Source organism: Prosopis cineraria, unplaced genomic scaffold (genome assembly GCF_029017545.1).
Source record: "Prosopis cineraria cultivar Desert tree isolate PC_DT_omini unplaced genomic scaffold, ASM2901754v1 PC8, whole genome shotgun sequence".
NCBI classification, from domain to species: domain Eukaryota; kingdom Viridiplantae; phylum Streptophyta; class Magnoliopsida; order Fabales; family Fabaceae; genus Prosopis; species Prosopis cineraria.
The window spans coordinates 24,685,025-24,712,824 of NW_026555339.1; the positions used below are offsets into that span (position 1 = coordinate 24,685,025).

Genomic DNA, 27,800 nt, shown 5'->3' on the forward strand with positions numbered 1-27,800 from the left:
ATGTTCTTCGATTTTCAGATTCTCCAACTGGATAATAAACAATGGTTTCCCGCGAAAATGTAACATTTGACAAAACACTCAAATTATTGAGGCAATAGGGTATTGTCCCAGATATATTGTTTTGTGAAAAATCTAAAATCTGAAGAAATGATAACTTGCATAAACTTGTAGGTATGTTTCCTTGAAACTTGTTTCCCTGGAGACGCAAAACAATCAAATTTGGCAAGTAATGACCAGCCCATGCTGGCAACTTTCCATGCAAATTATTCTGACCAACATCAATGAACTGCAAATATTTGGACTTCATTAATGATGGTATTTTCCCAGACAAGTTATTATTATTTAAATGGATAGTCATAATATTCTCTAAAGTACCAATTGAAGATGGTATTGTCCCTGAGAAATTATTGTTTGCCAATATCAAAACTTCTAACTCAGGAAATTGCCTCCAACAATCAGGAAGTTTTCCTGATAGCAAATTCCTTGATAGGTCCAAATAAAATAAGGAAGATTCTAATGTTGGACAAATATCAAATATGGAACCTGAAAAGATATTATTTGAGAGAATCAAGGCTGCTGCTTGTGATGAAAAGTGTGGTATGGGACCAGACAAATTATTAAAACTCAAATCCCACAAAAAGATCATCTTTGATAATAATGACTTTGGTAATTTTCCATAAATTTTGTTATTGGAAATATTCAGTATCGCAAACTCGGGAATAGCCCAATCCATTGAGGAATTGTATCTGAAATTTGACCATTAGAAATGTCTAGCTCCCTAAGCTCCCTTTGATACTTGAGCCACATTGGAAAGCCGTTGTCAAACTTGCAGGACGTTGCGAAAAATGTTTGCAATTGAAAAGGTGGCACCCATTTTGGGCTTATGTTGAATAAAATGAAATTATGGGAGACATCTAAAACTTTCAAGCTGGACAAAGTTGACAACTGTACTTCATCGACCACACCATTCAACTGATTGTCAGGCATATATAATCCCTCCAACAATGAAAATTCATGAAACTTTGGGAATGGCCCACTCAAATTATTCTGACTTATATCCAATAGTGAAAGATGAGGTAAGTGTCCAAGTGATTGAGGAATAGGCCCATAAAGACTTGTGTTTGTAAGATATAGTGACACCAAGGATGAAAATTTTGAAAAATCAGGGAATGGCCCCCTACTGAATGAATCCTCTATGTCCAATATCTCTATACTATATTGGGCACAATACAATTGTGGCATCCAATCGCTCAATGGAACAAATAAATTGTTGGCTGATAATTGCAGCACACGCAATCGACATAAAGTAGACACGGCTATTCCTATATCATTATGAAGATTAGTATAATAAAGATATAAACTTTCAAGAGAAGTGGTATATGTAAAAGCATCTGGAGCAACATGTTGTAAGGGTGTCTCTGAGAGATCTAGATTTTTAAGTGAATTCATATTTGCAAATGCACCAGTAGGAATATCTTGCAAGGAATTTCCAGAGAGATCAAGATTTACAAGGCTTTGCTAACATTAGACACCCAATACAATAATGAAGTGTCAAGGTCATTATTTGCAAGATGAAGGCTTGTGAGAGGATTGGAATAATTATTTTGGACGAAAGATTTAGGATTGACTTGAGGTAGAGAACATCCATCTAAGTAAAGCTCAGATAGAGAGGAAGATTTTGACAATGACAACTGCCAATCAATAGCTCGACTTAGATTTACCCGAGACAAATAAAGATGTCTCAAAGAAGGAAGATGTGAAATCCACTCAAGATTATTTGCAATCAAATTATAGTTTCCAGAAAGGTCAAGAGTTTCTAGATTTGATAGATTTCTTAGTTGATGAGGAATAATTCCAACAAGTTCTGCCTCTGAAAGGATCAACTCTCTTAGATGAAAATGAGCTTTTCTTGATAAAGATGATTGCCAAGTAATAGCATTACTTAGATCAACTTCAGACAAATCAAGATGCCTCAAAGAAGAAAGGTTAGAAATCCACTCAAGATCATTGACAATCAAATCATGATTATACCCAAGGTCTAGAGATTGAAGGTTAGATAGATTATACAATTCATGGGGGATAGTACCACAAAGACCAGCATCTGAAAGTATCAACTCTCTTAGTTGATTAAGAGAACCAATACATTTTGGAATTTTGTTTCCATCAAAATAGGTAAAGGTAAGGTTCAAGTGAGTTAGATGCTGCAAATCACATAGTGATGAATCAATATTACCTCCTAGATAGGCTGAATCATTTCTCGGGACATCAAGCTTCGTGACATGACCTGTTAGATTATTGCAAGAAATTCCATGCCACTGGCAACAATCAACTTCATGCTTCCATGAGGAAAGAATTCCCCAATCATCAATGAAGCCAGCTTTCAACTTGAGAAGAGCTTGCTTATCTGTTTCAACACAACTCTTGATCATGTCGGAATTTCCTGCACATAAAAAGATGCATAATGCAATCAAGAAATAGAGTTTGAAATTTGGGCTAAACATGTTGATCAACATGCTTGTGATATGTCAGATGATAAAACTGATGAATATAGGTATTATGTGTCAAGTGAAGTGCTCTTTTGGCCCTTTATAGACAAATAATTTCCAAACTTTTCCAACTACAACTTTTTCCCACTTGTTCATAACCACAGTTTAATTGATTACAATGAAGATCACTTTCATAGTTACGTTTACCATGCTTAAGGCTTCATTGTAGATTTTGGAGTCAACAGGCCATATTTATTATTGATACTAATCAATTAATGTTCGCGGAATCAAAGAACAAAAACATTTATATCTATTATTAATTAATTTGTTGGTAACTTTGTGTTGACTAAGATTTAATCCTCAATTCTTCGACTTGAGTTTTTTTTTGGTTTGGATGCTCTTGAACCAAGTCTCTTTCTAAATTATTATTAGTGGCAAGAGTAGGGGGTGTTTAATAGTTATTAATTAAAATAATTTAAATAAAATTTAGATTATATATATATATATATAAAACAATTTATTGGTAACCAATTGATTAAACAGTGATTTTGACATGCTTCCAATGTGATTCCTCTTTCTCTTGATTATGCCGTGAAATTTGAATATTTGAAGAACGTTTTCAAGGCTGTACATATTAATTATTTAATAACCAACCAGGTCTACTGTTTTCGTCGTGTTTCCCAATTTAAAAATTTATTGATATATATGAATGGAAAAGACTACCTTAACTATTTTAGCAATCTTTGACTTTTAATATACTTTGATTGATAAAAAATATTGGAAAAAAAGATTGATAGAAAGTAAGTACAACTTCCTCTATAAAAATATTCTTAATTTTAATTTTTAATTCGCATAAAAAAATTTTCTTTTAATATGAAAATCTTTTTGGATAATTCAACTATTATCTGCGGGACTTATAAGTGACAATATAATGTGCAGAATTTTAATCACATGTTAAGTCTATTATTATTTTTCATTGATTTTTCGTATTTATGGAACTATTTAACTATCGCATCATTTTCATTTACAGTTTTAATGGATTATATAATTTTATTTTCTTATAATAGATAATATTTCAAGAGAATTAATTCATAACTACCATGTATTAAACGTCCAACCGTTGAAGACACTCTTCTGTTTTCCACTCTAGCTTCAAACAAAATATAATTAATCATAATATCATTTTTGTTTGTAACTAACTTGATTAATCTTGAATGATATGCTTATAGAAGTTCTTATATTACACACAAAATTCTTATAATAGTAGAGTAAGTTATTGATATATTTTTATTTAAAATATACAAATTAAATTCAAACATATTTAAAATTTATTTCTTCATTTTGATATCATATACCTCTTATCTAACTTTTTGAGTTTAAATTTAACTGACCACATTTTTCATCCATTATATAAAATTTAGAGCAAGTCATATGTGTTAGTTTGTATTCTATGTTTTGTATTAATCTTAGTTAAATTGCAATAAAACATACTCCCTCCATTTAAAAAAGGTACGGTATTTTTAATCGAATTTCACCCTTCAATAAAGTAGTTACCTACTTTTAATTAACCTTATCTTTTCATATTTATTTTTATTAAATATGTTATTATAATAAATATAAAGTCATTCATTAATAGGGTACTTTTAGAAAAAGGTAATGATTATACTTCAAAAGACTAAAAATGCTTTATATTTTTGAACATTTAACTCTTTAAAAATACCTTATATTTTTGAACGGAGAGAGCATTAAGTAGTATATTATGCTTTTTTAATTTAAATTATATCATAGAAGGTAATATTATGTGGTAAAAAATGTTATAAACGGATAAACAATTTAAAATAAATCCTATATTTTACTTAATTAATAAATTTCATTGATATTTGCATATTAATTTTTATTAGAATGTTCAATTTGTTTTCCCAAATTACAATTTTTTTTGCTGATTTCATCGATCATTTTATGTATATTAATTATTAAGTTTTATCTTAGAATAAAATTGTGTGATAACTATTCCATATATAACTAAATATAATTTTTTTTTTAAAAAATATTAAGTTAATGCCCAGAAGAGCCATCAATACACAGGTTGGGCCCTTCGGTCCTATATTAACTAACATGTAAAGTGAAATTATTAAAATTAGTTCGATTGAAATTGTTGATATTGCCAAATAAAAAGGTTGAAATTGTTTGGTTTATTTTAATTTTTAAATTAATTTATGTAAATGATCAAAACTACCATTTAAGAGTATAATGACTAATTTAAAAATTAGGAAGAGATGATATAGTAATTGACCATTTTCAAAAAAGAAAAAGAAAATTCAAATGCGTTTCACTAAAAAAAAAATACAAAAATGAAGATAAATGACTGGTCTTATTATATATCTCCAAATATATATTTAGGGCCACAAGAATTGATATATGTTTCCTTAGTTTCCAACTTATCTTGCACTTTCTCAGAGAAAATGTTTTTCTCATTTTTATACATAAATATTTTTTTTTGTTTAAGCATAAGAAGTAGGTTTTGTCAAGTGATAAAATATCTACCCCAAGCTACTGAGAGAAATGGCTGACCCATTTTGGTAGTTTTCTATTTTATAACAAAGAAAAAGGATAGCATTCTATTATATGTTATTCAAATAACATAATAATTTAAAATATGACTAGGTTGCCAATGAGATTCACTCATCTTGAGAAAAGGGTTAATTTCTCAATCGTCTAGAGAAAAAGGATAGGTTTATATTTATATTATTCAAATAATATAACAATTAAAAATATGATGGGGTTGCCAATGAGATTCACTCCTCTAGAGAAAAGAATTAATCTCTTATGACGAATCAAACTTTATAAATCCTTGCTAGAAAAAATGCCTACAATTACTAATAACCAACCATGTATCAAACAAAAACTACCGACACAATTAAGAAAAAAAAAAAGATTCCGTTGCCTCAATTTCAATTGCAATGTACATGAGTAATTAAATAATAATAATTTGAGCCATATATTAAGTGGTAAAAATATAAATATTAGAACAAATTGATAGTTATTTTAAGAATGGTGACTAAGTCGAAGCAATGTTTTCTGGGGAAACTAAGTTTCAAACCTAAACTAAATTTCATTTTAACGAGGTAGTAAATATTGTATTCAAAATAAAAGAAAAATAATATATGCTTGGAAAAAGTAAAAAAAAAAAATGATGCGTTTGGATGGCCAAAAAATATTATTTGCATATTCATTCAAAGATATCACCCCAATTATGCATGGCTAATGATGTTGTCCCTAAATATAATGTATGCGTGTGAAGTGCGTGTAAGGCCATCACAAAAATTTGGATCCCTTTTTTTTGGCCATGAAATAAAATAACTAAATTGAGTCATGCATTATAAAGTTAAAAAAAATATAAAGTGAGTCTAAAGTGGGTTAAAAACCAAAAAGTGATATGCATCCTTGTATTAGCCCCTAGAAATATAAAATGCAATAAGCATTACTAAATTCTTTTCTTGTTACATACTCAAAAGAACACAAGAAGTGTCCTTGGTTCTTGGGTACAAGCTGATTTATGCCATATTTGACAGATTGTGTTAGATAGTGAAAAGAAAATTGATTATACTCTTATCGTCTATATATAATATATTCATCAACTACTCCCAAAGAAAAAATATCAATATATTCATTAACTCAGTGTAATCAATATTTTATTCTTTAATAAGACGAAAAAATGTAACTTTCTTTCCTATAATAGTTTAATAAATTAGAAAAATATTATTGAGTGTATTCTTTTCTATGGTATTTTAAAGTATTATTTTATTAAAAATAGAAGGGAAAAAAAATTCTTGTTAAACACAGTGTTGTTGGGTTCAGCTGACCTATCCTATATTTGAGGGATTAATGTGTTAAGAAGTGAGGTGGGGCTATATTTATTTATTTATTTATTTTTTACATCTCAAATATGTCACTCACCTGAAGTTTCGTGGTGATTAGTGGGGTTGTCACAAAAAGTTGAGAATCCTTGGAGTCAAGTCTAATTTGCCATGCATTAGCTAATTTTAGGCCAACCTCAACTATAATTTTTAATTTATATATTTATTATAAAATTTATATATATAAATGTTAGTTTCAATACTTATAATTATATATATATATATATATAACAATGAATCATGCAGCTCAATAATTTTTTCTTCGAAAAATTATATATTTATTTGGTTCTACATACTATAAACATGTGTTGCTAAAAAAAAACAGTATAATTTACTATCTACTACTACTAAACATAATAAGCACTAAAAGTGTTCTCATTTTTTTGTTTTTAAAAATAAAAAAAATTTAAAAATAATTAAATCCATATCCAAAGGAAGTTTTTAATTTTTAAATTTTTAAAATAGAAAAATAGTTTTTAAAAATTGAAACAAAACTATGGACTTGTTTGAAACTGTTTTTGTATTATTGTTCTAAAAACTATTATTTTGTAGTACATGTTTTGAGAAGAAGAAAATAAAAATAGTTGTTTTTCGCATTCAACCTTATTTTGTAGAATAATAATTTTAGAGTACCTAAAAGAAGTTTTCATTTTTCTATTCCCAAAGCAATATTTTATTTTTTTTATTCTTCAAAACACTTCTAAACATATCTTACCAAACAATATTTCTTGTTATTGTTTTGAAAAATAGGAAATCATTCCTAGAATAGGTTGCCAAACAAGCTCTATATTACTTTGTTTTTTAAAACAATAATATTATAATTAAGTGTCCTTCAATTGGTGGATGTTTAAAACATGATAGTTAATAAGGACGTTTTAAACACCCACCAATTTGGTACACTGTTCCGTTTTCCACTACTCTTTCTACAAACAAAATACAATTAATTATAATATTACTTTGTTTTTTTGAGACATATATGGTCGGATGCTACATGTAAGCGCCCCTCCCACTAGAGATTCGGTCATTGATTTACCATATCATGAGAAATTTGCCCTTTCTAGTAAACTTACTCGTTGCAATATCATTTTTGTTTCATAGTCATTTGATTAATCATGAAATATATGTTGATTAGAGTTCTTCTATATGATTAAAGACTATTTTTTTCCTATACTTTTTTTTTTAAAGAGTGTTGGGCACTTTATACTATTAAAGAGTGCGGCAATATTTTTCTTAAATAATTTTTTTACGGAGCAAAATTATCTTTCCATCAAAGACCTATCATTTTCTTTGTTATATACTAACATAGAATAATTGTAGGCTCACACACAGTAGCAACAAAGTATTTTCAGTCATTTTGACCATCACTTGATGTGGAGCAAAGATGTTAGAAGCGCAGAAACCATGCTTGTTTTTAGTAATAGAACAATGGCAAAATGGATCAGAACCTTGCTATTAATATGCACAGGCCCTCTAACTATTCCATGTATGTCATCAGATGTCGAAGAAGATAACAGGTCTTTGAAAGAATGATAATTCATTTTTTAGTACAAGATATTCAGCAGTTCTCAAAAACAAAAAGTTTAGGAGAAAAATAATTTTTAATCATTTTTTTTATATTACACACACTTTTCTTATTAGTAGAATAAGTTAATGATATGTATTTATTTAAATTATAAAAATAAAGTCGAAAGTTATTTAAAATCAATTTAATAAATTCACCAAGTTATGTCCATTTTCCACACTGAGAGGGAGGAAAAAAAATACCGTAGAACTCTCTTTTACAATTGTCTAATAATTTAAGACAATTTGTATGAGCGGCCTTACTTTGTATTTTATATTTTGTGAATGAGTGGAATAAAAAAAATAATTTTAGTTAACTATAACACTTGAACTGTTAGAAAAAATCAAGCTAATCATGAAGATTTTGTTAGAAAAAATTATCTTTAGTTTTTTATATAAGTCATTACTCCAAATAGCTTATCAAAATAATTTTTTTATATCTCTCATATGCGTTTAACCTAAATACTTGTTTTTTTAACCTTAAACAAATTCACGGAGAATGGAATAATTATTATGAATGAGATAGAGTCAAATTTGTGGATCTTGCAAATGGGGCTGTTTTAATAAGATCTTTATTATCAATTAATGTTCATCATATACTTTTTTTTGTCAGTCACTTATTCCACGCATGAGTGTTCTTTGGATTCAAACAAGTGTACCGTGTTAAGAGGGTTGTTTCAAAAAGTCATGTTTTAAAATATTAATGGGGGTGTAGACTCATGCCGTGCTTTTAGTGTTGCCATGAAGTATTTTCCATGATTTTTTATTTTCTTGAGTCAAGTCTATTTGGGCATTGTTTAATTTTTTGTGGTATTTAAAATTATCACTTTAAATAAAATAAAAAAGCAACCATATGCTAAATTCTTCCATTGTTAAACACTTGGAAGAAGTGTTTTGGGTTCAGCTGACTCATATCTTGTTTGAACGATTGCATTAAAAAGTCGTATTATATTATTACTTTACAGTCACTTGAAGCTTTTTTGGAGTCCAATTTTATATTATAAAAAACGAAAGAAGAATTCTTTCCTTTCAATGAAACTAATCACTATCTACTAAACATAATAAGCACCAAAAGTGTTTGACTTATGGAAAGGAAATCAAGAATTCTATGCATGTTTGGTATATGCAAAAAAAATGTTATTTATAAAAGAAAAGAAAAATTTATCAAAAAAGAATACGATAAATAAGTACATTTCTCATTTTTTTAAAGGAAAAAATAACTTATCCAGCAACGCATAAATGAAGTATGGCAACTGAAGGCAATTAGATAGATGATAAGGAAATGATTTTTAAAATTAGGTTTGATATAAGTGAATCATTAGGCCTAAATTGAGTTAAATTCTAATCATTGGCCCAAATATTTTAATTAAAAAATTTTGGGAGGCACATTGAACTTGTGTCCAATTGTATAATATCGGTATAAATTGTTATATTATATGCTTAAAAAATAAAATAAATAAGGGAAAACCAATCTGCTAGTCTTTATAGTTTTATTAAATTTTAAATTTTGAATTAGGTTCCCCTAATTTTCTCCTTATCATTCAATCTCTGTTAATGTTAATAGACTCTAGATTGTGCAAATGCACAATTGCTATGGAAAAATTTTGTCTATGGGCGATGCTTTTCAATTCCACGTCATCCTATGACAGTATGCATTAACAGTGTCAGGAGAATTGATTAACGGAGTGACTAAAGCCTCCAACTGTATAAACTATAAGGATCTAATAAAAAAAAAAAATAGAAGGACTTGCTTCAAAATTTGATAAAATTATAAAGATTGATAGATAAATTTTACTAACAAATTAATATGATGCATTCATCCGTCAAAATATCACCACAATGATGCATGCTTAGAGTCTCTTGCCTCTGAACACGTGTGTTTGGAAGTTTGTGCAAGGCCAGGACAACAATTTGGTTCCGTTTTTTCTTCCGTGTATTAAGCGTTACGTTAGAAAGTGATGGACGGCTATTTTCTTCTTCCCTTCCCTGTTAAATATACTTTTTTAGCCAAGCAAAAGAAAATTAATTTGATAAATTCACCAACTCATTATGTCCATCTTCAAGAAAATTTGTTTGGACCACTTTGCCTTATTTTCTATATTTTATATTTTGCGATTAAATGTGTGGAATGAGATAGAGCGTTTTTATTTTAAATCAAATAAAAAAGTAACTTTAATTAAAGTTTAACTATACTCTTGATTATCGGAAATAATTTAGCCAATCATGAAAGTTTTGTTGGGGGGAAAAAAATCTATTTTAGCCTTTTTTTTATTATTTATTTCATATAGCTTATCAAAATAAGCTTTTTCCAACATAACTCTTGTACGTGTAATTTAAATTCTTTTAACAACTCTTCCTCATACTCATGACAATTTTCTCTTGTTTAATTAAGCCTAAGTAAAATTGCTTTTTTAAAATTTTAAACCAACTAGGTAAAATAATTATTATGGATGGGATATAATGAAGTCAAATCTATGGATCGTGCAAATAGGGATTTTTCAATAAGGTCTTTGTAAACTAATATTCTTCAAATATTTCTCTTGTTAGACAATTATATGAGTGTTCTTTGGTTCTCACACAATTGCATACCGTGTTTGGAGGCTTGTTTCAAAAAGTCATGCCGTAGGGTTTTCATGAAGTCTTTTCCATTATTTTGATGAGTCAAGAGTTTACTTAGGCATATTTAATTTTAGACAATATATATTGTTATGTATCACTTTTGAATGTTTATTATAAAATTTTTAAACATAGAAATTCTATTTATAATACCTACAATTATTTAATACTTAATTTTAGAAGTTATAAATTGTTTAAGAATAAAAAATATTATACGTTTGTTTAATCACGTGACAAACTTAAGGAGAGTCTACAAGAAATGGTAGATTTAGAATGTTTAGGTAGTGAGAGCAATTTTTATCATAAATTTCACTATGTTTATAAAAATATTGTTTATGTTATACTATTTAAATATTTCAAAAAAAAAAGCAAAAAGTTAAATGAAAATGACAACATATTTTTTCTTTTTTGCCTACAATAGAAAATGACATTTAGATTTATATGAGGAGCAGTGCATGGTATTGGGTCTATATAACTTTTCATATGTTGGCCAAAATATATATATATATATATATATTTATATAATATCAACAGTTTCATAGCATAGCTCTTGATGTCCCTCAAATAATGATGATGTCTATATTAAATATTCATGTATTTTTTTATATCAATATATTAAAAAAACACTAATCCCTAAATATGAACGTGCAGGAACAAAGTTCTATAGATGTAAACATGAGATGATACTTTTAACGTATAGAACGAGCACCACACTCCACCAAGTCCATCTAACGTGTTATTTTATAAAGTGAGCTGGTCTCATTTTTGGGTGGGTTTAATTCCAAAGTTAAATGAAATAAAATATTTAAATTGAGTGATACATTATAAATTTAACAGACATAAATATTGAATCAAATAAAAAAATAGTTTATCAGGCTTGTCTAAATTGACTTAAACACCAGAAAGTGAGGTATATAGCCTTTTTAGTCCCTTTCCTCCCATACTTCTTTGATATGAGAAAGTTTAATTACTTTACTCTTATAAATATACACTCCCTCCATTCAAAAATGTAAAATATATTTTGAGGAGTTGAATGTTTAAAAATATAAGATATTTTTAATCTTTTGAGGTATAATTATTGCCTTTTTTTCAAAAGTGTCCCTATTGATAGTGACTTTAAATTTATTATAGGGTGTTTAATAGGGGTAAATATAGAAGATAAGGTTAGTTTAAAAGTACGTAATTACTTTATTGAAGGGTGAAATTCAGTTAAAAATGTCTTATAATTTTGAATGGAGTGAGTAATATATTAACCAACTCAATCCAGTTAATATTTTATTCATTGAGAGAGAAAAATAATGTAACATTCTTTCCAATAAGTATTATAAATTTAAAAAATATTATTGATTGAATTCTTATTTGTGGTATTTTAAAGTACTTCTTTGGTTTGGATGACTTATATTGTGCGTGTTTGAAGGATTGTGCTAGAAAGAAGCACTTTGATCGTATTCTTTAGATTGTCTGACTTATGCCATGTTTGATGGATTGTGTTAGAAAAAGTCATGTTCTTTCTTTACAATCACCAAAATGATTAGTAATTTATCCAATTTGGTATTTTTTTTTCAATAGTTTTTTTTTTTTACAACCTTAGTAGGCACTACTTTAATTTTTCAAGAAGGTTGTGAATATTTCAAAAGGAAAGCAAGTAATATGAGCTTGAAAAATATTCATAAAAAAAAATCTGATGCATTAACTATTTAATTTGACCACATGATGGATTATATTGGTAATAAATTATAATGACTACACTTGTGCCTAAATATATGAATGTGTAGTGTGTGGCCGCAATAGGGGTGTTCATGATGCCCGGTTGCCCTATATGCCCGCCTGAACCCGGTTATTTTTTGCCCAGCCTGGCCCAAAAAAAAAGCCCGAAATGTTCTATACATGTTTGGGTTGGGCAATGTGTGGGTCGGGCCGGGCAGCGGGCAAGTCATGCAGCCCTGCCCATTTAGCCCAGCCCGATTTTTTATTATTTTTTTGTTAATTTTTCTATTAATTTTTTGCTAACTTTTCTATGATTTCTTGCTAATTTTTTTTTAGTAAACTTATATATTATTGTTGTCAATTCTCTCATATTTTGTTTCCCATTTTGCTTTAAATGTTCATGTATGTTCTTGCAGTTTTTTTATTTAGTCATGACATATTTTTTCTCTTTCATTCATGCAAGTTGGGAATTGGGAAGAGGTTTTTTGTGAATTCGAGCCTACTCTTTGAAATTATTATTTCTCAGATGATGCTCCAAGCTTTTGTTATTTTGGATTATAGCTATTATTTTTGATTGAATTATGGATAATTTGATATTGTGCTAAGACTTGTGATAGTTTTAGATTTCAAGTTAGATGTTGAATTATGGATAATTGAATATTGTGGCTATTATTGTGGATTTATAGTTTATGATTTTATAGATGCTATTTTAAGTTGATATATAGGGTTATTGTTATTGATTTGTGATAGTTTTATTTTGAAATGATGAGAAGAATTGTTATTTTATCAGCAAGGTAATTATTTAATGGGCTGGGCGGCTCAAAGCTATCCAACTAGCCCTATCCTATCCAAATTAATAGGGCATTTTTGCAGGTAGGGATGGGTATCGGGCTGCATTTTGCAGCCCATTCATTCTTCGGGCTGGGCATGTACACCCCTAGGCTGCAACAACCTCACTCCATTTTCTCTTCCGTATATTAAACGTTAGAAAGTGATGTAGTCTTTCTTTCCTTTTAATTTCCCCTTATATGTCTTTGAGCTTAGCAATAGAAAATTGATTGCGCTCCGTATATATTAAATTCACCAACTCATGAAGTCCGTTTTCTATTTTGTAAGGGGAACACTAGATTAGGAAATTATTTATTTTTTATTTCCTTACTATATATATTAGGAAAAAATTATATATTTTATATTTTTTATTATATAAAATATATTTTATTATATAAACACTTAAAATTATATTAGGTCAACTGTATTGCATTTTATGTACTCCCTTCGTTTAAAAATGTAAGGCATTTTTAACTAAATCTCACCTCCAAATAAAGTGGTTATCTACTTTCAAACTAACCTTATCTTTTCATATTTACCCATATTAAATATCCAATAATAAATATAAAGTTACTATCAATAGGGGCACTTTTAAAAAAAAAGACAATGATTTCACTTCGAAAGACTAAAAATGCTTTACATTTTTTAATATCCAACTTCTCAAAAAATATTTCACATTTTTGAATGGAGGGAGTATATTTTCCCCCCCAAGAAGATTTATCATGGAATGATGTCCATCATCGCATACTTTTCTTTTCTTATTAGTCAATTTGAGCATTAACTAATTTTAGACCACCCAAAAACTATCATTATCATATCTTTATTATAAAAATTTGTATATATTAATGCTAGTTTTAAGACCAATAATTATATATAACAAAGAACCATACAATTATCAATAGGTTTTTTTTTTGGATCAAGAATTTATATTCTTATATTTTTCATGGTGCTATAAACATGGACATCTTTCCTTTCAGCGAAACTAATTTGCTATTTACCAAATATACTAAAAGTACTTTACTTCACCATTTCCCCTGTTATTACTTTTTTTAAAAGAACTTTTCCATGTATCAAACGCATCATAATTCATAAGAGCCAAAAGTGTTTGACTTAATGGACCGTGCTAGTGCCGCTGAGTTTTCTTTGTCATGAAGTGGTGTTCTTATTAGTCACTTGAGTGTTCTTGGGTTCAGACTTGTCAGCTGCTTGAAGTGTTGTTTGGGTGGCTCTAACTATATGCTGTGATAGTAGTGTTGTTATAAACAGTTGAGATTTTAGAGTCAAGTCTAATTGAGCATTAACTATTTATTAGACCATCCTCTACTCTATTTGTATATCTTTATTATAAAATTTATATATAGAGAGTAATGTTAGTTTAAATACCTATAATTATACTTAATAATAAATCATATAATTATCAATAGTTTTTTCTTCAAGAATTTGTACATTCATTTCGTCCATAATACTATGAACATGGAAAACTTTCATTTCAAGGAAACTAATTTGCTATCTGCCAAATATAATAAAAGTATTTTCCTTCACCCGTTCCCTATTTTTTTTTTAATAAAAGAACTTTTCTATACAACAAATGCATTATAAGCACTAAAGGTGTTTGATTTATGGAAAGTAAATGACAATAGAGTAGTAGCAAATGACTATATACTTTCATATACCTAGTGTCTAAAATAGTATAGGAAATGACTACTTTCATTTCATAAGTAGTGTTCAATCTTGAAGGTATGTAAATGAAAATTTCGAAGTCACAAATGACTACTTTGATTTAGCAAGTAATTAAAATAGTATAGAAAATAAGTACTTTCATTTTTTAAAACTTTATTTTATCAATATTAATTTCGGAAGGAAATGACAATTTCAAAATAGTAAATGATTACTTTCATATATCCAATAACTAAAATAGTGTACGAAATAATTACTTTCATTATCTAACATGATAAGAAAACTATAAGCAGCGATAACTATGTAATATTTTGTTGTTATTTACAAAACCTTATATGATTGCATTAGCATACATGACTTACAATATATACTAGTTCCTACAGTATTCCTTCTCCTAAAAATATATCAAAGGTTGAATCTATTTCTATATATAAAAAATGCTTTAGCTATCACATTCCCAACAACCCAAAAAGAAAAAATGTATATCCCATGTTGGCTATACAGGTTCTCCACAACTAGAAAACTTCTCTTCGATATTTGTTCTAGTGTCGCGGTGTTTTCTGCCAGCAGTGGTGGTTTGTTCGTCATACTTAGAATTGGTCATGACTGGTAGCCGTTGTTGTCATATAGGTACTTGTCATTGTAACTTCGTAGAATGGCTCTTGCTTGATCCTCTTTGTATGTAGCAACAATGGATTTCTTCCACCATTTTCTTTTGATCAGGTTCAACTGGTTTCTTAACAATGTTGATATTCACCAAGGGATTAAAAAACTTTGGACCACTGAAAGTCCCTGAGCCTCATGAAATTTCTACAAAATATCATGAGTTAGGTAATTACACATTAGGAAAAATTAAACAATTAATCCTTATAGTTTTGACTTAGTTATAATTTAGTCCTTAAATTTGAACTTGTTGTAACTCAGTTCTTATAATTTTGATTTTGTTATAACTCAATCCCTAAACTTTAACTCAGTGTAACTTAGTCCTTATATTTTAGAAAATAAACTTATAAAGATTAAAATTATTTTAAGATTTTAACCTCTATAATTTTCATAAAGATTAAAAGTTTTAGTGATTTAAAATAAAGGCTTTTGCAGATATAGCTTATAATATAAGAATAAACCAAACAATTAGCTCAACATTTATTACATTTTGTATTATAGTCGATTTATTATATTATTAATAATATACCGTTATATATCAATGATAAACCCCTTTTGTATATTAATGATAAATTCTTTATATATCAATATGAACTGGCCATACTTTTAAATTTTTTAAAATTGCTCTATATTTTTTGGACACATTTTTTTTACCAATGAGCCAACTTATCTTTAAAAAATATCACTGGTTACAGGTACTATTTTGGTTTGTTCTCAAAGAGCTTATGTATTATTTGATCATGGATCTATGCATTCATATGTTTCTCTGTATTTTTCTAAGAGATTAAGTAAGGAACCTACTAGACTTGATAATCTTTTTATGGTCGTTGCTATAGCAAGAGAGTCTTTATTAGTATCATATATGTATGAGTCATGTGAAGGCTAGAGAAACTCTTATTGATTTGATGATCCTTAACATGATTGATTTTGATGTCATTTTAGGTATGGATTGGTTAGCGTCTTATTATACTATTGTTGATTGCCCCTTAAAAGTGGTAAGATTTGATATTCTTGGTGAAACTCCTTTTATTTTATAAAGGAATGTGATAAAGAGACCAACAAATCTAATTTTAGCTCTAAAAGCTTAGCGTTTATTCATAAGGGGTTGTCAAGGGTACTTCACTTTAGTAAAGGATGTTGACAAGCAAGTTGTTAGTTTGGAACAAGTACCCATCATGAAAGAATTTCCTGTTGTCTTTCTAGAAGAGTTACTGGGTTTATCTCTAGCCAGGTAGATTGAATTTGCTTTTGATATCATTCCTAGTGCTCAGCCAATTTCTATTCCACCTTATAGAATGGCGCCTTCTGAGTTAAGGGAATTGAAGAATCAATTACAAGAATTGCTAGATAAGGGTTTTATCTGACCTAGCACTTCTCCTTGGGGAGCTCTAATATTGTTTGTAAAGAAGAAAGATGGGTTATTGAGGCTTTGTATTGATTATCAACAACTTAATAAAGTTGCAATAAATAATAAGTACCTGTTACCTCGTATTGATGACCTCTTTGACCAGTTATAAGGGGCACAATGTTTTTCCAAGATAGATTTGTGCTCAAGTTATCACTAATTGAAGATAAAAAGGAAGATATTCCTAAAACAACATTCATAACTTGATATAGTCATTGTGGATTTTTAGTAACGTCATTCAAGTTGACTAATGCACCAATGGCATTCATGGCCTTGATGAATCAAATGTTCAAGTAATTTCTAGATAAGTTTGTAATTGTGTTTATTGGTGATATCCCGGTATATTCAAAAAGCCAAGAAGACCATACTTAACATTAATAGTGGTATTACAAAAGGTAAGAGAACAACAGTTGCATGCTAAATTTTCAAAATGTGAATTTTGGTTTGAAAAAGTCACTTTCTTGGGTCATGTTGTTTCTAAAGATGGTATTTAAGTGGATCCAAGTAAAGTAGAGGTAGTTTAAAATTAGCCATGACCCACAACTGTCACTAAGATTCAAAGCTTCCAAGGACTTATAGGTTATTATCATTATTTTGTAAAAGATTTTTCAAAAATTGCTGCTCCGATGACAAGATATACTGAGGAAAATGTAAAGTTTATCTGGGATGATGAGTGTGAAGAAAGTTTATAGAAATTGAAGGCATGTTTAACTTCCACTCTAGTGTTAAGTCCACCAGCTACAATAAGGGGATATGCTGTGTATTGTGATGTCTTCTCGTATTGGGCTGGGTTGTGTATTGATGCAGAATGGTCAAGTAATTGCCTATGCCTTAAGAAACTCAAGAAACACAAAATGAATTATCCTACACATGATTTGGAGATGGTAGCAGTTGTTTTTGGTTTAAAGATTTAGCGGCATTATTTATATAGTGAAACTTGTGAGATCTTTACAGATCATAAGAGCCTTTAATATATCTTCCAATAAAAGATATTAATCTCTGGCAAAGAAAATAGATGGAGTTGCTCAAGGATTATGACTACACAATCCTATATCATCTTGATAAAGCTAATGTTGTGGCTGACGCTTTGAGTAAGAAATCTATGGGTAGTTTAGCGTATTTAGCTATAAAGAGAAGGCCTTTGATGCAAGAGATTCATAAATTGGAGCAAATTGGAGTCAAATTATAGATTTTGGATAAAGGGGCATTTCTAGCTCATTCTTCTCTAATTGACTGAATTAAAGGTGGTCAACATTCTAATTTGAAATTGTGCAAATTGAGAGAAGCAAAAATAGAAGGGAGTAATACTGATTTTACAATTGATCAGGAAGGCATACTAAGATATGATGGTAGGATTTGTGTACTATAAGCGGAAGACTTGAGATAGCTTATGTTGGAAGAAGCTTATAATTTTGCATACACTGTTCACCCAGGATCAACAAAATTGTATCAAGATCTAAAGAAATTGTATTGGTGAGATGGCATGAAGAAAGACATAGTTGATTATATTTCACATTGTTTAGTATATCAACAAGTTAAAGCAGAGCATCAGAAACCAGCAAGTTTACACTAATGATTGGAAATACTGGAGTGGAAATGGGAAAATATTATGATAGATTTTGTCACTAGGTTACCTTATACTGTTAAGGGTTATGATTCCATTTGGATGATAGTTGATAGATTAACCAAGTCAGCACATTTTATTCCAATGAAAACAACCTTTAATATGGACAAGTATGCTCAATTATATATTGATGAAATTGTTTGATTGTATGGAGTTCTAGTGTCTATAATTTCATATAGAGGTCCTCAATTCACTTTGTGATTTTAAAGGTCATTTCGAGAAGCGTTGGGCACTCGTTTGGACCTTAGTATTGCTTTTCATCTCTAAATTGATGGTCAATTAGATAGAACTCTTTAGATTCTTGAAGATATGCTGAGATCTTGCATTCTAGATTTTGGTGCAAGTTGGGATAATTACTTGGCATTAGTGAATTTTCTTATAACAACAGTTATCAAGCCAATATACAAATGGCTCTAAATGAAGCATTGTATGGTAGACAGTGCAGATCTCCTATTGGGTGGTTTGATATAAGTGATGCTAAAATTTTAAGACCCAATATTATACAAGATGCCATTGAGAAGGTAAAGGTGATCAGAGAAGACTATTAACAACTCAAAATTGATAGAAATCATATGTTGATAATCAACATTGAAAATTAGAACTTACGATTGGAGACAAAGTATTTCTTAAGGTGTCTCCGATGAAGGGTGTAATGAGATTTGAAAGGAAAGGTAAGTTGAGTCCAAGGTATATTGGTCTATTCAAAATCTTAGAGCAAGTTGGTGTAGTTGCTTATCACTTGGCATTACCACTTGAGTTATCAAGTATTCATCTAGTGTTTCATGTGTCAATGTTACAAAAATATTTGTATGACCCTTCACAAGTGATTGAGACTCAAGGGATTCAGATAGACCTAAATTTATTTTATGAAGAAGTTCCAGTGACTATTCTAGATAAATGAGTAAAGAATTTACGATCAAAAGAAATTGCTTTAGTGAAGGTATTGTGGCACAATCATTCTCAAGAAGCTACATGGGAAATTGAAAGTGAAATATGCACCAAGTACCTATACTTGTTTGAAGTTTAAGTTGAGTGCCCATTTAATGTGGAGGATCGAATTTCTTAAGGGGGAAAGAATATAATAACCTAATAATTAAAAAAATTAAGATTGTCATAAAGTTAATTAAAATTTATGATAAGATATTTACGAGTATATTTATATATGTTGGGATATACTTGCAAGATTATATTAATGTTCCAATAGAGTTTTGCTTATAGATTATTATATGGTTGTGGATTTTGAGTCTTTCTATTACCTTAAGAAATATTTTAATTTTTATTTTAGCTTTTTCAAATTGCAGTTATGCCCTCAAAAAAATAAATAAATAAATAATAAAACACTAAAACCACATCAAATATTTTTACTACTTTCCATATTTTCCTTTCATGCTTATCCTTTCTGATCCATATGAGAGAGTGAATTTTTGAAGCAACCTATATGCATCTTCCTCAATCTTCCTTCTCCATTTCCTTCTTGCCATTCAACTTGTCACCAATGATTGGCAAGCATCCGCCACTGCTGTTGCAAGAAGTTTGTTCGTGTGGTCCTTTTCCCCCTGTTTCTAGCTGTCAATCTTCCCTTCTTCTTCCCCCTCTGTTGTTGCATGCTGCTGAAGGCTTTTCGTCCTTGTTGAAGTCATCTTTGTTTTAGCGTCTAAGCTTGTTTTTCCATGTATTTTCACTTCCTCTAGCTTGACTTGTTCAAAGTGTGCTTGAAACTTCTCTTCCTCCTTTTATGATGCTCATCCGTGTGTATGTATTTAGCATTGTAGTAAAAATTAAAGTTTTCCTCTCTAATATTCTGCTCTCTAATCCTATGGAAGCATGAATTGAATAGTTGCTAAGATTTAATCAAGCTATAATTTGGACTTTAAGGATATCTATAATCACCGTAAAAAAATATTTATTACTAGAATTAGAGTTAGTTTATAGCAGTACTACAAAAAAGAAATAAATGATGGTTATTTTAGCTCATAAATGACATTAATATGTGCTATTTATATGACTAACATTTGAAGTCCCTCCAATCAATAATGATTATATAACCATCATTTAAAATAAAATTTTTATAGAAGTCTAAGCTATATAACATAATAAATGATGGGTAAATCATTTACTGTCATTTAGAGTCATAATTTATGATGGGTAAATATCATATAAATTATGATTATTTAAATAACTGTCATTTATTATATGTTTTTTTTTCAATATGGGAGCTATTTTTATACTAGCCCCCTTGCAAAAGAAACTAAAATAGCAGCAGACAGTCATTCTAGATTTGAATATTAATGAAAGTTATTGTATTTAATTTTAAAATTAATTAATAAATATCTCTTAACTAATCTATATCAAGTAAACAAATGTAATTATATAAAGTAAACTATTTTGAAAATAAACTACCTATTAAAAATATAAACATTCTAGCTACTTCTATTAGATAGTTCTATTAATCTTCTTTGTATGAGGTCCACACTTGAAAAATGTATTGATGTCATTCTTCAATTACCTCAATTTTTTTTTTTGCATTCTCGAATTCTTCAACATAAGAATAGTCATAGTACTGCAATATATAAATGATCCATTATAAATTAATTTTAATACATTAAATTTTTTTTGTAATTTAAAAGTGAATATTGTTGACATACCATCTCAGAAATTGTGCTCTCGTTATAGATAATGATGTCCTTCATGAATCTTATGATGCATAAAACAACAATCCAAGCTATTTTTCTTTTGTCTTGGACACTAAAAATTAAATAATCGATGAATATATATTAATGAATTAAATTTTAATTTAATAAATGATTCTAATTACCTTTACTATATTCTAAGTGTAGGCCACACCAAAATTTATAAAGGACCTTAGACTTGATTGTTTTGTGTTTGTACAATATAACACAATCACCCTAATAAGATAGTAAAAAATATGTTAGTATGGAATTTAAATAAATAAATAAATATGTGAAATACTTTATACACTTACATATTAATCAACTCCAATAAAATTTGTCTATACCCTAGTTGCCCTCTAAGAGAATCGAGATAATATATTTTTGGAATGGTGCCGAATGGTTTGGCAGTGATCAACATCCAATGGTCCCTAATAGTATTATCAAGTGTTATAAATTACAATTAATTGATTAAATTAAAAATAAATTAATTATTAAAATAAGTGAGAAGTACATTATCCTTGATAGTATGATATTTTGAATAATGTTTCCTTTTGAGCCCTTACTTTGAAATTTTTACTTAATGCCTTTGCTTGTTCTAAAATTTTGTCACTTTAATTAAGGCATGTACACCCACTTCATGAGGACTAATGAAAACGAACTTCATTATAGATAAAGAAGGATACAAATTTTTCATACAAGCACCTATTATAAATATTACAAATGGATTAGTTTATATTTAAAATATTAACTATTCATATATGGAAAAAAATTATTGTATGTAGAAGCTAAGAACAGTGAGACTGGTCATATCATGTTGAAGCACTTCATTAATAACATCAAGCGAAAGCATTTCATATCGGTCTTCACCATATATACTAGCCTCAAATAGGATTTGCAGAATCAGAGGATTAGACCTACGAATCATTACATATGCCTAGAATAAATTTTTATGTTGGCTTGGTAATTGAGGCTCTTATTCAGGCACAGTTTTATGGGAGACTGCCTTTTTTAAGGAGAGCCTAGATCGGAGTATCATCTTTTATTAGATTGTGCATCTTTACTAGTTATTTTGGACTTGGCATCCTAACTTGATTAGCTTATCATCCAACAAAAACTACCCATCACCTCTCCAACAATCCCTACATCCTCGATGGGAATAGGTAGTGAATAGTTCAAATCTTTTGGCATATTAATAGCAATGCGTACATAGGACATATAGAGTGGCATATTATGTAGCATGTCTCCCGACAAATTAAACACCTAATCGATAGTAACCACATGATGATTTGAGCTATTTACCAACAAGTCACATATGCTCTCACCCTATATTAATAAGTAATATACTATATTAAAGTCATGGAAAATAGAAATAGTGAAACATAAGTGAAATAAATTAATAATATTTTACCTCAAGGAGATTTTTAATAGGTTGCATTACACTGTAACTACCTTTCTTGTTGGGACTAATATGAAACTCTACCTTCCACCTCTCCTCATCCTTTAACAAAGCTTCAATTATGTCTCGTTGCCTAGATAGCTCCTCTTTCAGGGTGGCAATCTCAGCCCTTACACCCATATCCTATGTTGACCTTGCCTTCTTTTATGATCCAAATATTTATTTTTCAATACATCGAAGCCATATCCCTTAACTCGACTAGGGTGTTTAGGATTACCCAATGCCTCGCCCAAAATATCATCATTAGGTGTGCCGCTTTTCTCGATCTCAACCTGTGCAATATATAATAAGAAAGTTAAATTAGTTAATTGATATAAAAAATGTTAAGTTAATGTACTTACACACTTGTCAGCAAGCTCCTGAACATGTTAATCAATAATGTTTCCTTCTTTATTAGTTCAGCCTTTTATGAAGAGTCTGTGACATAAAACTGAACTTGCCCCTAAACCCTCTCGCTCGATCTACAAATTTAAATAAATTTGAATATCAATATAGTACAATAATCCATGAAATAAGTTAAAATTATATAGTATAAATATTAACATACCAGTTGTTGCTCAATTCCTGCATATCCTATGCACCTCTTCTTGTAAAGGTATAGATCTTTCTTATACAACTCTTTCTTTTTGTGGCTCAACTCCAGTGCAAAACACATAGAATCATATCAATAAATTAAATTTATTGACAATAATAAAAGTTAATTTATCTCATTATTCTTACTTGAAATTATCCCTTGAGACATTGAGCAATAAGGTCATCCCACTGTTCTTGTGAAACTAATGCCCAAATCAAGTCGAGGATCTCAACACTAATGTTTTCTCCTAATTTTTTTAATGTATTTGACTCTCAAGAAATACTAAATGTCCGCATTGCTTTTTCAGCTTGTTGGATTACAAATTTCATCTAACTAGCATCAGTTGCAAACACTAACTGTAAACTAAGACAATTAATTATATTTTCGGTTAAGTAATTTCAATTAACTACAATAATTTGAGTAAAATATTTTACCCCTACTTGCTCCCAAATATAATTTTTCATAGCTGGACTAACATCGTTCTAGTGCCTAATTGTAATCAGTACATTTGGTTTTGCAACAATCCCTATGTAGCTGATGAATTTATTTCTATTGGTCTTTATATATTGACCTTTGTAATTCCATTCAATGTCATATTTCCATCCAATAGCCCTTCTTCTATTCACCTTGGCCATCAATGTCAATCCTCTTGTTATTTGATTTGCTTCTTGCTGAATTTGTTGGTTATTCATGTTAATGTTAGAATCAGAACTGCTAGCTCCACTAAGACCAGTACTCTTTTGAAAAGCCACTTACCTACAAAAGTAAAAAAAATAATAATTTATAACAATATAAAAAATAAAGCACATAATAAATAACAATAGAAAATTAAATTACACAAAACAAGTAACCTATAGGTTTAAATTGTTCTTTTTTTTTCTTATATGTTCCTTATCCTTGCTCTCCTTCTTTGCTTGAATGCTTTTACCTCTTTTTTTTTTGAAATCCAAATACTTTCATTATGATCATTTCTCATATAAAAGGCTTTATCCTCAATGAAATAACTTTTAAATGATTGTCCCCATAAATGGATCAACTTCAACTGTAGAATCTTTCATATTTTCATTTATTTTACAACTCAATAGAACTAGACAAATTTACTTTAGCTAGATTAGGAATAAAGAACACTTGTTGAGCTTGTAAAGCCAAAATAAAAGGCTCATCTTTATAACCTTCTCTATTAAGATCTACCATTAAAAACCCTAAGTCATCAACTTTAAGACCATTTTTATGATCAACTCACTTACACCTAAAAATTAAAACTTGAAATTTGATGTAATCTAACTCCTAAATATGCTCAATTACCTTAAAGTATGACATTTTTTTATTACAAGGGATTTTTGTCTTTAGTACTAAATATATGCATTGCTTGGGCTATAAGAGTTACACCACTATTTGCACTATACTCTGATCATCTTGCTCTTTAGTATAAAATGTGTACCCATTAATAAGACAGCCAATGAAGGAAAGGACTTGTTTATTTGGACTTCTTGCCAACCATTTTAATTGTTAAGAAACTGAATCAAGATCGGCAGTGAACTTCTCAAAAATGTGTTGTTATAACCAAACTGTAAAACTTTTATTATGCTTGTTTGCATACCAAATCTCCAATTTATTAGTGTTATCTCACTTAAGCTCGACCATGTGCATTTCTACATACTCCTTAACCTCTATAGAGTTGTGTAGTACATATGAATTTGCTTGTTCCCATTGTAAGTTAGAGATTGTAACTATTTTATTGCCTATAATTCCTTCCCCATTAGTTCTACCATCATGTCGAGAAGTCGAAAGACCAATATGGTTGACATTTGATAAGTACTTAGTACAAAATTCAATTGTCTCCTCACAAATTTATCATTCAACAATACAACCTTTAGGCCAACTCTGATTTTTCACATATCTTTTAGTATTTTCATGTAATGCTCAAATGAGTACATCCATCTTAAGAAAACTGGGCCACACATTTGTATCTTTCTAACAGGTGAATAGTTAGGTGCACCATTATGTCAAAGAATGCAAGCGAAAAATACATTTCAAGTTCACACAAGATTTACACAATTTGGCTTTGCAATATTGACAAATTTATTGGGTCAGTCACTTTACTACATATAGGCTAGAAGAAGAAACACAATTTTTGTGATTGTGGCTCAAACCGTATTAGGTAAAATAGAACGTATGGCCACTAGAATAAAATTTTCCATTAACACATGGCAATCATGCGATTTTAAACCCTTCAACTTCAAATCCTTTCATGACACAAGGTCCTTAATATTTGAAGAGTACCCTTCTGAAATTTTACCAATAGTAAGTGACTCATAAAAAAGTCTTTTTGCTTTTTTAAACAGTGCATGAGTTGCTGCATGAAGAAATGTGCAAACTTCCCTTCTCTTGTGAAGTGAACTCTTCCCTTATCCCTATAGAAATCATATCCAGTCTTACTTTGATGCCATCTTTGGTCTTTCTTGGAATATGAAGTAATGGACTAATTAAACTATTACATATATTTTTCTCAATGTGCATGACATCAAGAAAATGTCTTACATATAAGGATTGCTAATATGGTAGTTAAAAAAAATAGACCTATTCTTCCACCCACATGTCCCAAGATGATTTGCAAAAGTTTTGCCAAACTCGATATTCAAATTCTTCACCTTATTAAAATGTTCCTCACCTATCAATGGCAAAGATGCCTATTGAAAGCTTTTTTCAAGCGCTGATAATAATGATCAGGATGCAACTATATGCATTGTCTGAGATAGACATTCTTCATCTCATGTTCTAATCTCACTAAATGTGTGCCCTCTTCACATATAGGACATTCAAGTTTTTCTTTGATACTATACCTTGACAAATTACCATATGCTGGAAAATCATGATTGTGCCAAACAATAATGCTCTCAAATTGAACCTTTCTTCTCTATATCCATCATATACTTTAATACCATGCTCCCACAACAATTTCAAATATTCAATTAAAGGAGCCAAATATATATCTATGTCATTTTCGGCTATTTTGGCCCTAAAATTAGAAAGGATAGCATTATATATTTTTGCTTATACATAACCATAGAGGTAAGTTGTAAATTACCAAAATACCTGGCCATGTATTGTGACTGCTACTTTAAAGCCCATGCAGATTCATTCCACCAGTGGATAATACGAGGCAAAGGTTTCTATCTTCTTCTCTAAATTTAAGGTAATCGAGATTAATTTTTTTTCCATTGAGAAGAGTCAGCTGGATGTCAAAACTTTCCATCTTTGATCCATTCATCCGCATGCCATGTCAAATTTCTTGCATCCTTTACACTATTATATAGCCATCTAAATCTAGGTACAGTGAAAAAGTACCATAACGCCTTCTCTGGACTCTTCATGTTCTCTTTGTAGAGCAAGGCATTACATTTCGGAAGCTCCATTAATAATTCATATTCATTTCTAAATTAATATGCAATCATTAAGACAAATTTGCATTTTCTCATAACTTATGCCAATTGAGCGTAGCATTTACTTTACCTCATATATAAAGCTCGTTGTTCATAGGTAGAAGTTGTTTTATAAGTGTAAGATTTTTTGTAAAGCTCTTATCACTCCGTCCATTGTTCACTTTCAAGTTGTACAATTTCAATATCGTCAACAAATTTGTGAATTCGGTACAACCAGAATGTAAGGGCTTCTTTGCATCACTTTTCAACATTTCTAACATTTTAGGACAATCCTTAAGTTCCCTTTTAATTGCATTGGCCATCTCTTTAAGACAATCACCCTCATAAGTATCTGTGTCATAATCATTTGATTTAAAGCTTCATTTATACTCCTAATTACTAGTACATTTATTGTCTCTAGTCTCTCCATGCTTATGCCAATACTTGTAATTTTCATCAATTTCATGGCATACTAAATGGTCTTCCAACTTAAATGCACTAATTTGCTTTAAAAGAACACATCTTATACGAGAGCACACTATTCTTCTAGGGTCTTTTACATGCTCGAGAGAAAAAATCATAAATTCTTTCACACCATTCAAATACTCTTTACTTAATCAATTGTCAAACATCCATTCTTTATCCATAACTTTAATGTAAAAAAAAATCATTCAAGAAAATGTGATCAGTGACCCATGAATATTGTAACATTCTAATATTTTAATCTTGTGACTAGATATTAATCAGGGGTAAAGTGGTAATTAGTATGGGATTACAGATTAGATGATTAGTTGATGGTTTGTGTTCTTGGGATTTTGTATGAACATAAACGGGTGGAAGGATCACATTTCAGGTTAAAGCAAGTGTGTATGGTGAGGATTCCCTTACTGTGTCATATGCCGTGGTAGATGCTGCCTGCATAGCAGCGTAGCTGTGAACACCGTATTTTATCCGGGCATTATTTTTAATAACTAAAAAAATATAAAAATATAAAAAAAGGAAATTTAATATTTTTGGATTATATTTTCAAATATACATATATATGTACATATATAATACAAAAATAAAATTTAATCCTTCTAGAGATTATGTATCTCTTAAAATAAAAAAATTAATTAAAATTAAGAATAATAACCTTGCTTAAATCTTTAAAATCTCTCTCAAAATATTTCAATAATAAGAAAATTATGAGA

At 29.4% G+C, this 27,800-nt stretch overlaps 1 protein-coding gene across 1 annotated transcript; it reads right to left on the minus strand.

Moving 5' to 3' along the window:
- Window positions 1-699: 699 nt before the first annotated feature.
- On the minus strand, window positions 700-22,731 carry LOC129317498 (receptor-like protein EIX2). The gene is made up of 3 exons (XM_054961814.1): window positions 22,605-22,731; window positions 1,629-2,440; window positions 700-1,518 (listed from the first exon to the last, which is right to left on the minus strand). The coding sequence occupies exons 1-3, from the start codon at window positions 22,729-22,731 to the stop codon at window positions 700-702; spliced, it is 1,758 nt and encodes a 585-aa protein (XP_054817789.1).
- Between the last annotated feature and the right edge of the window lie 5,069 nt (window positions 22,732-27,800).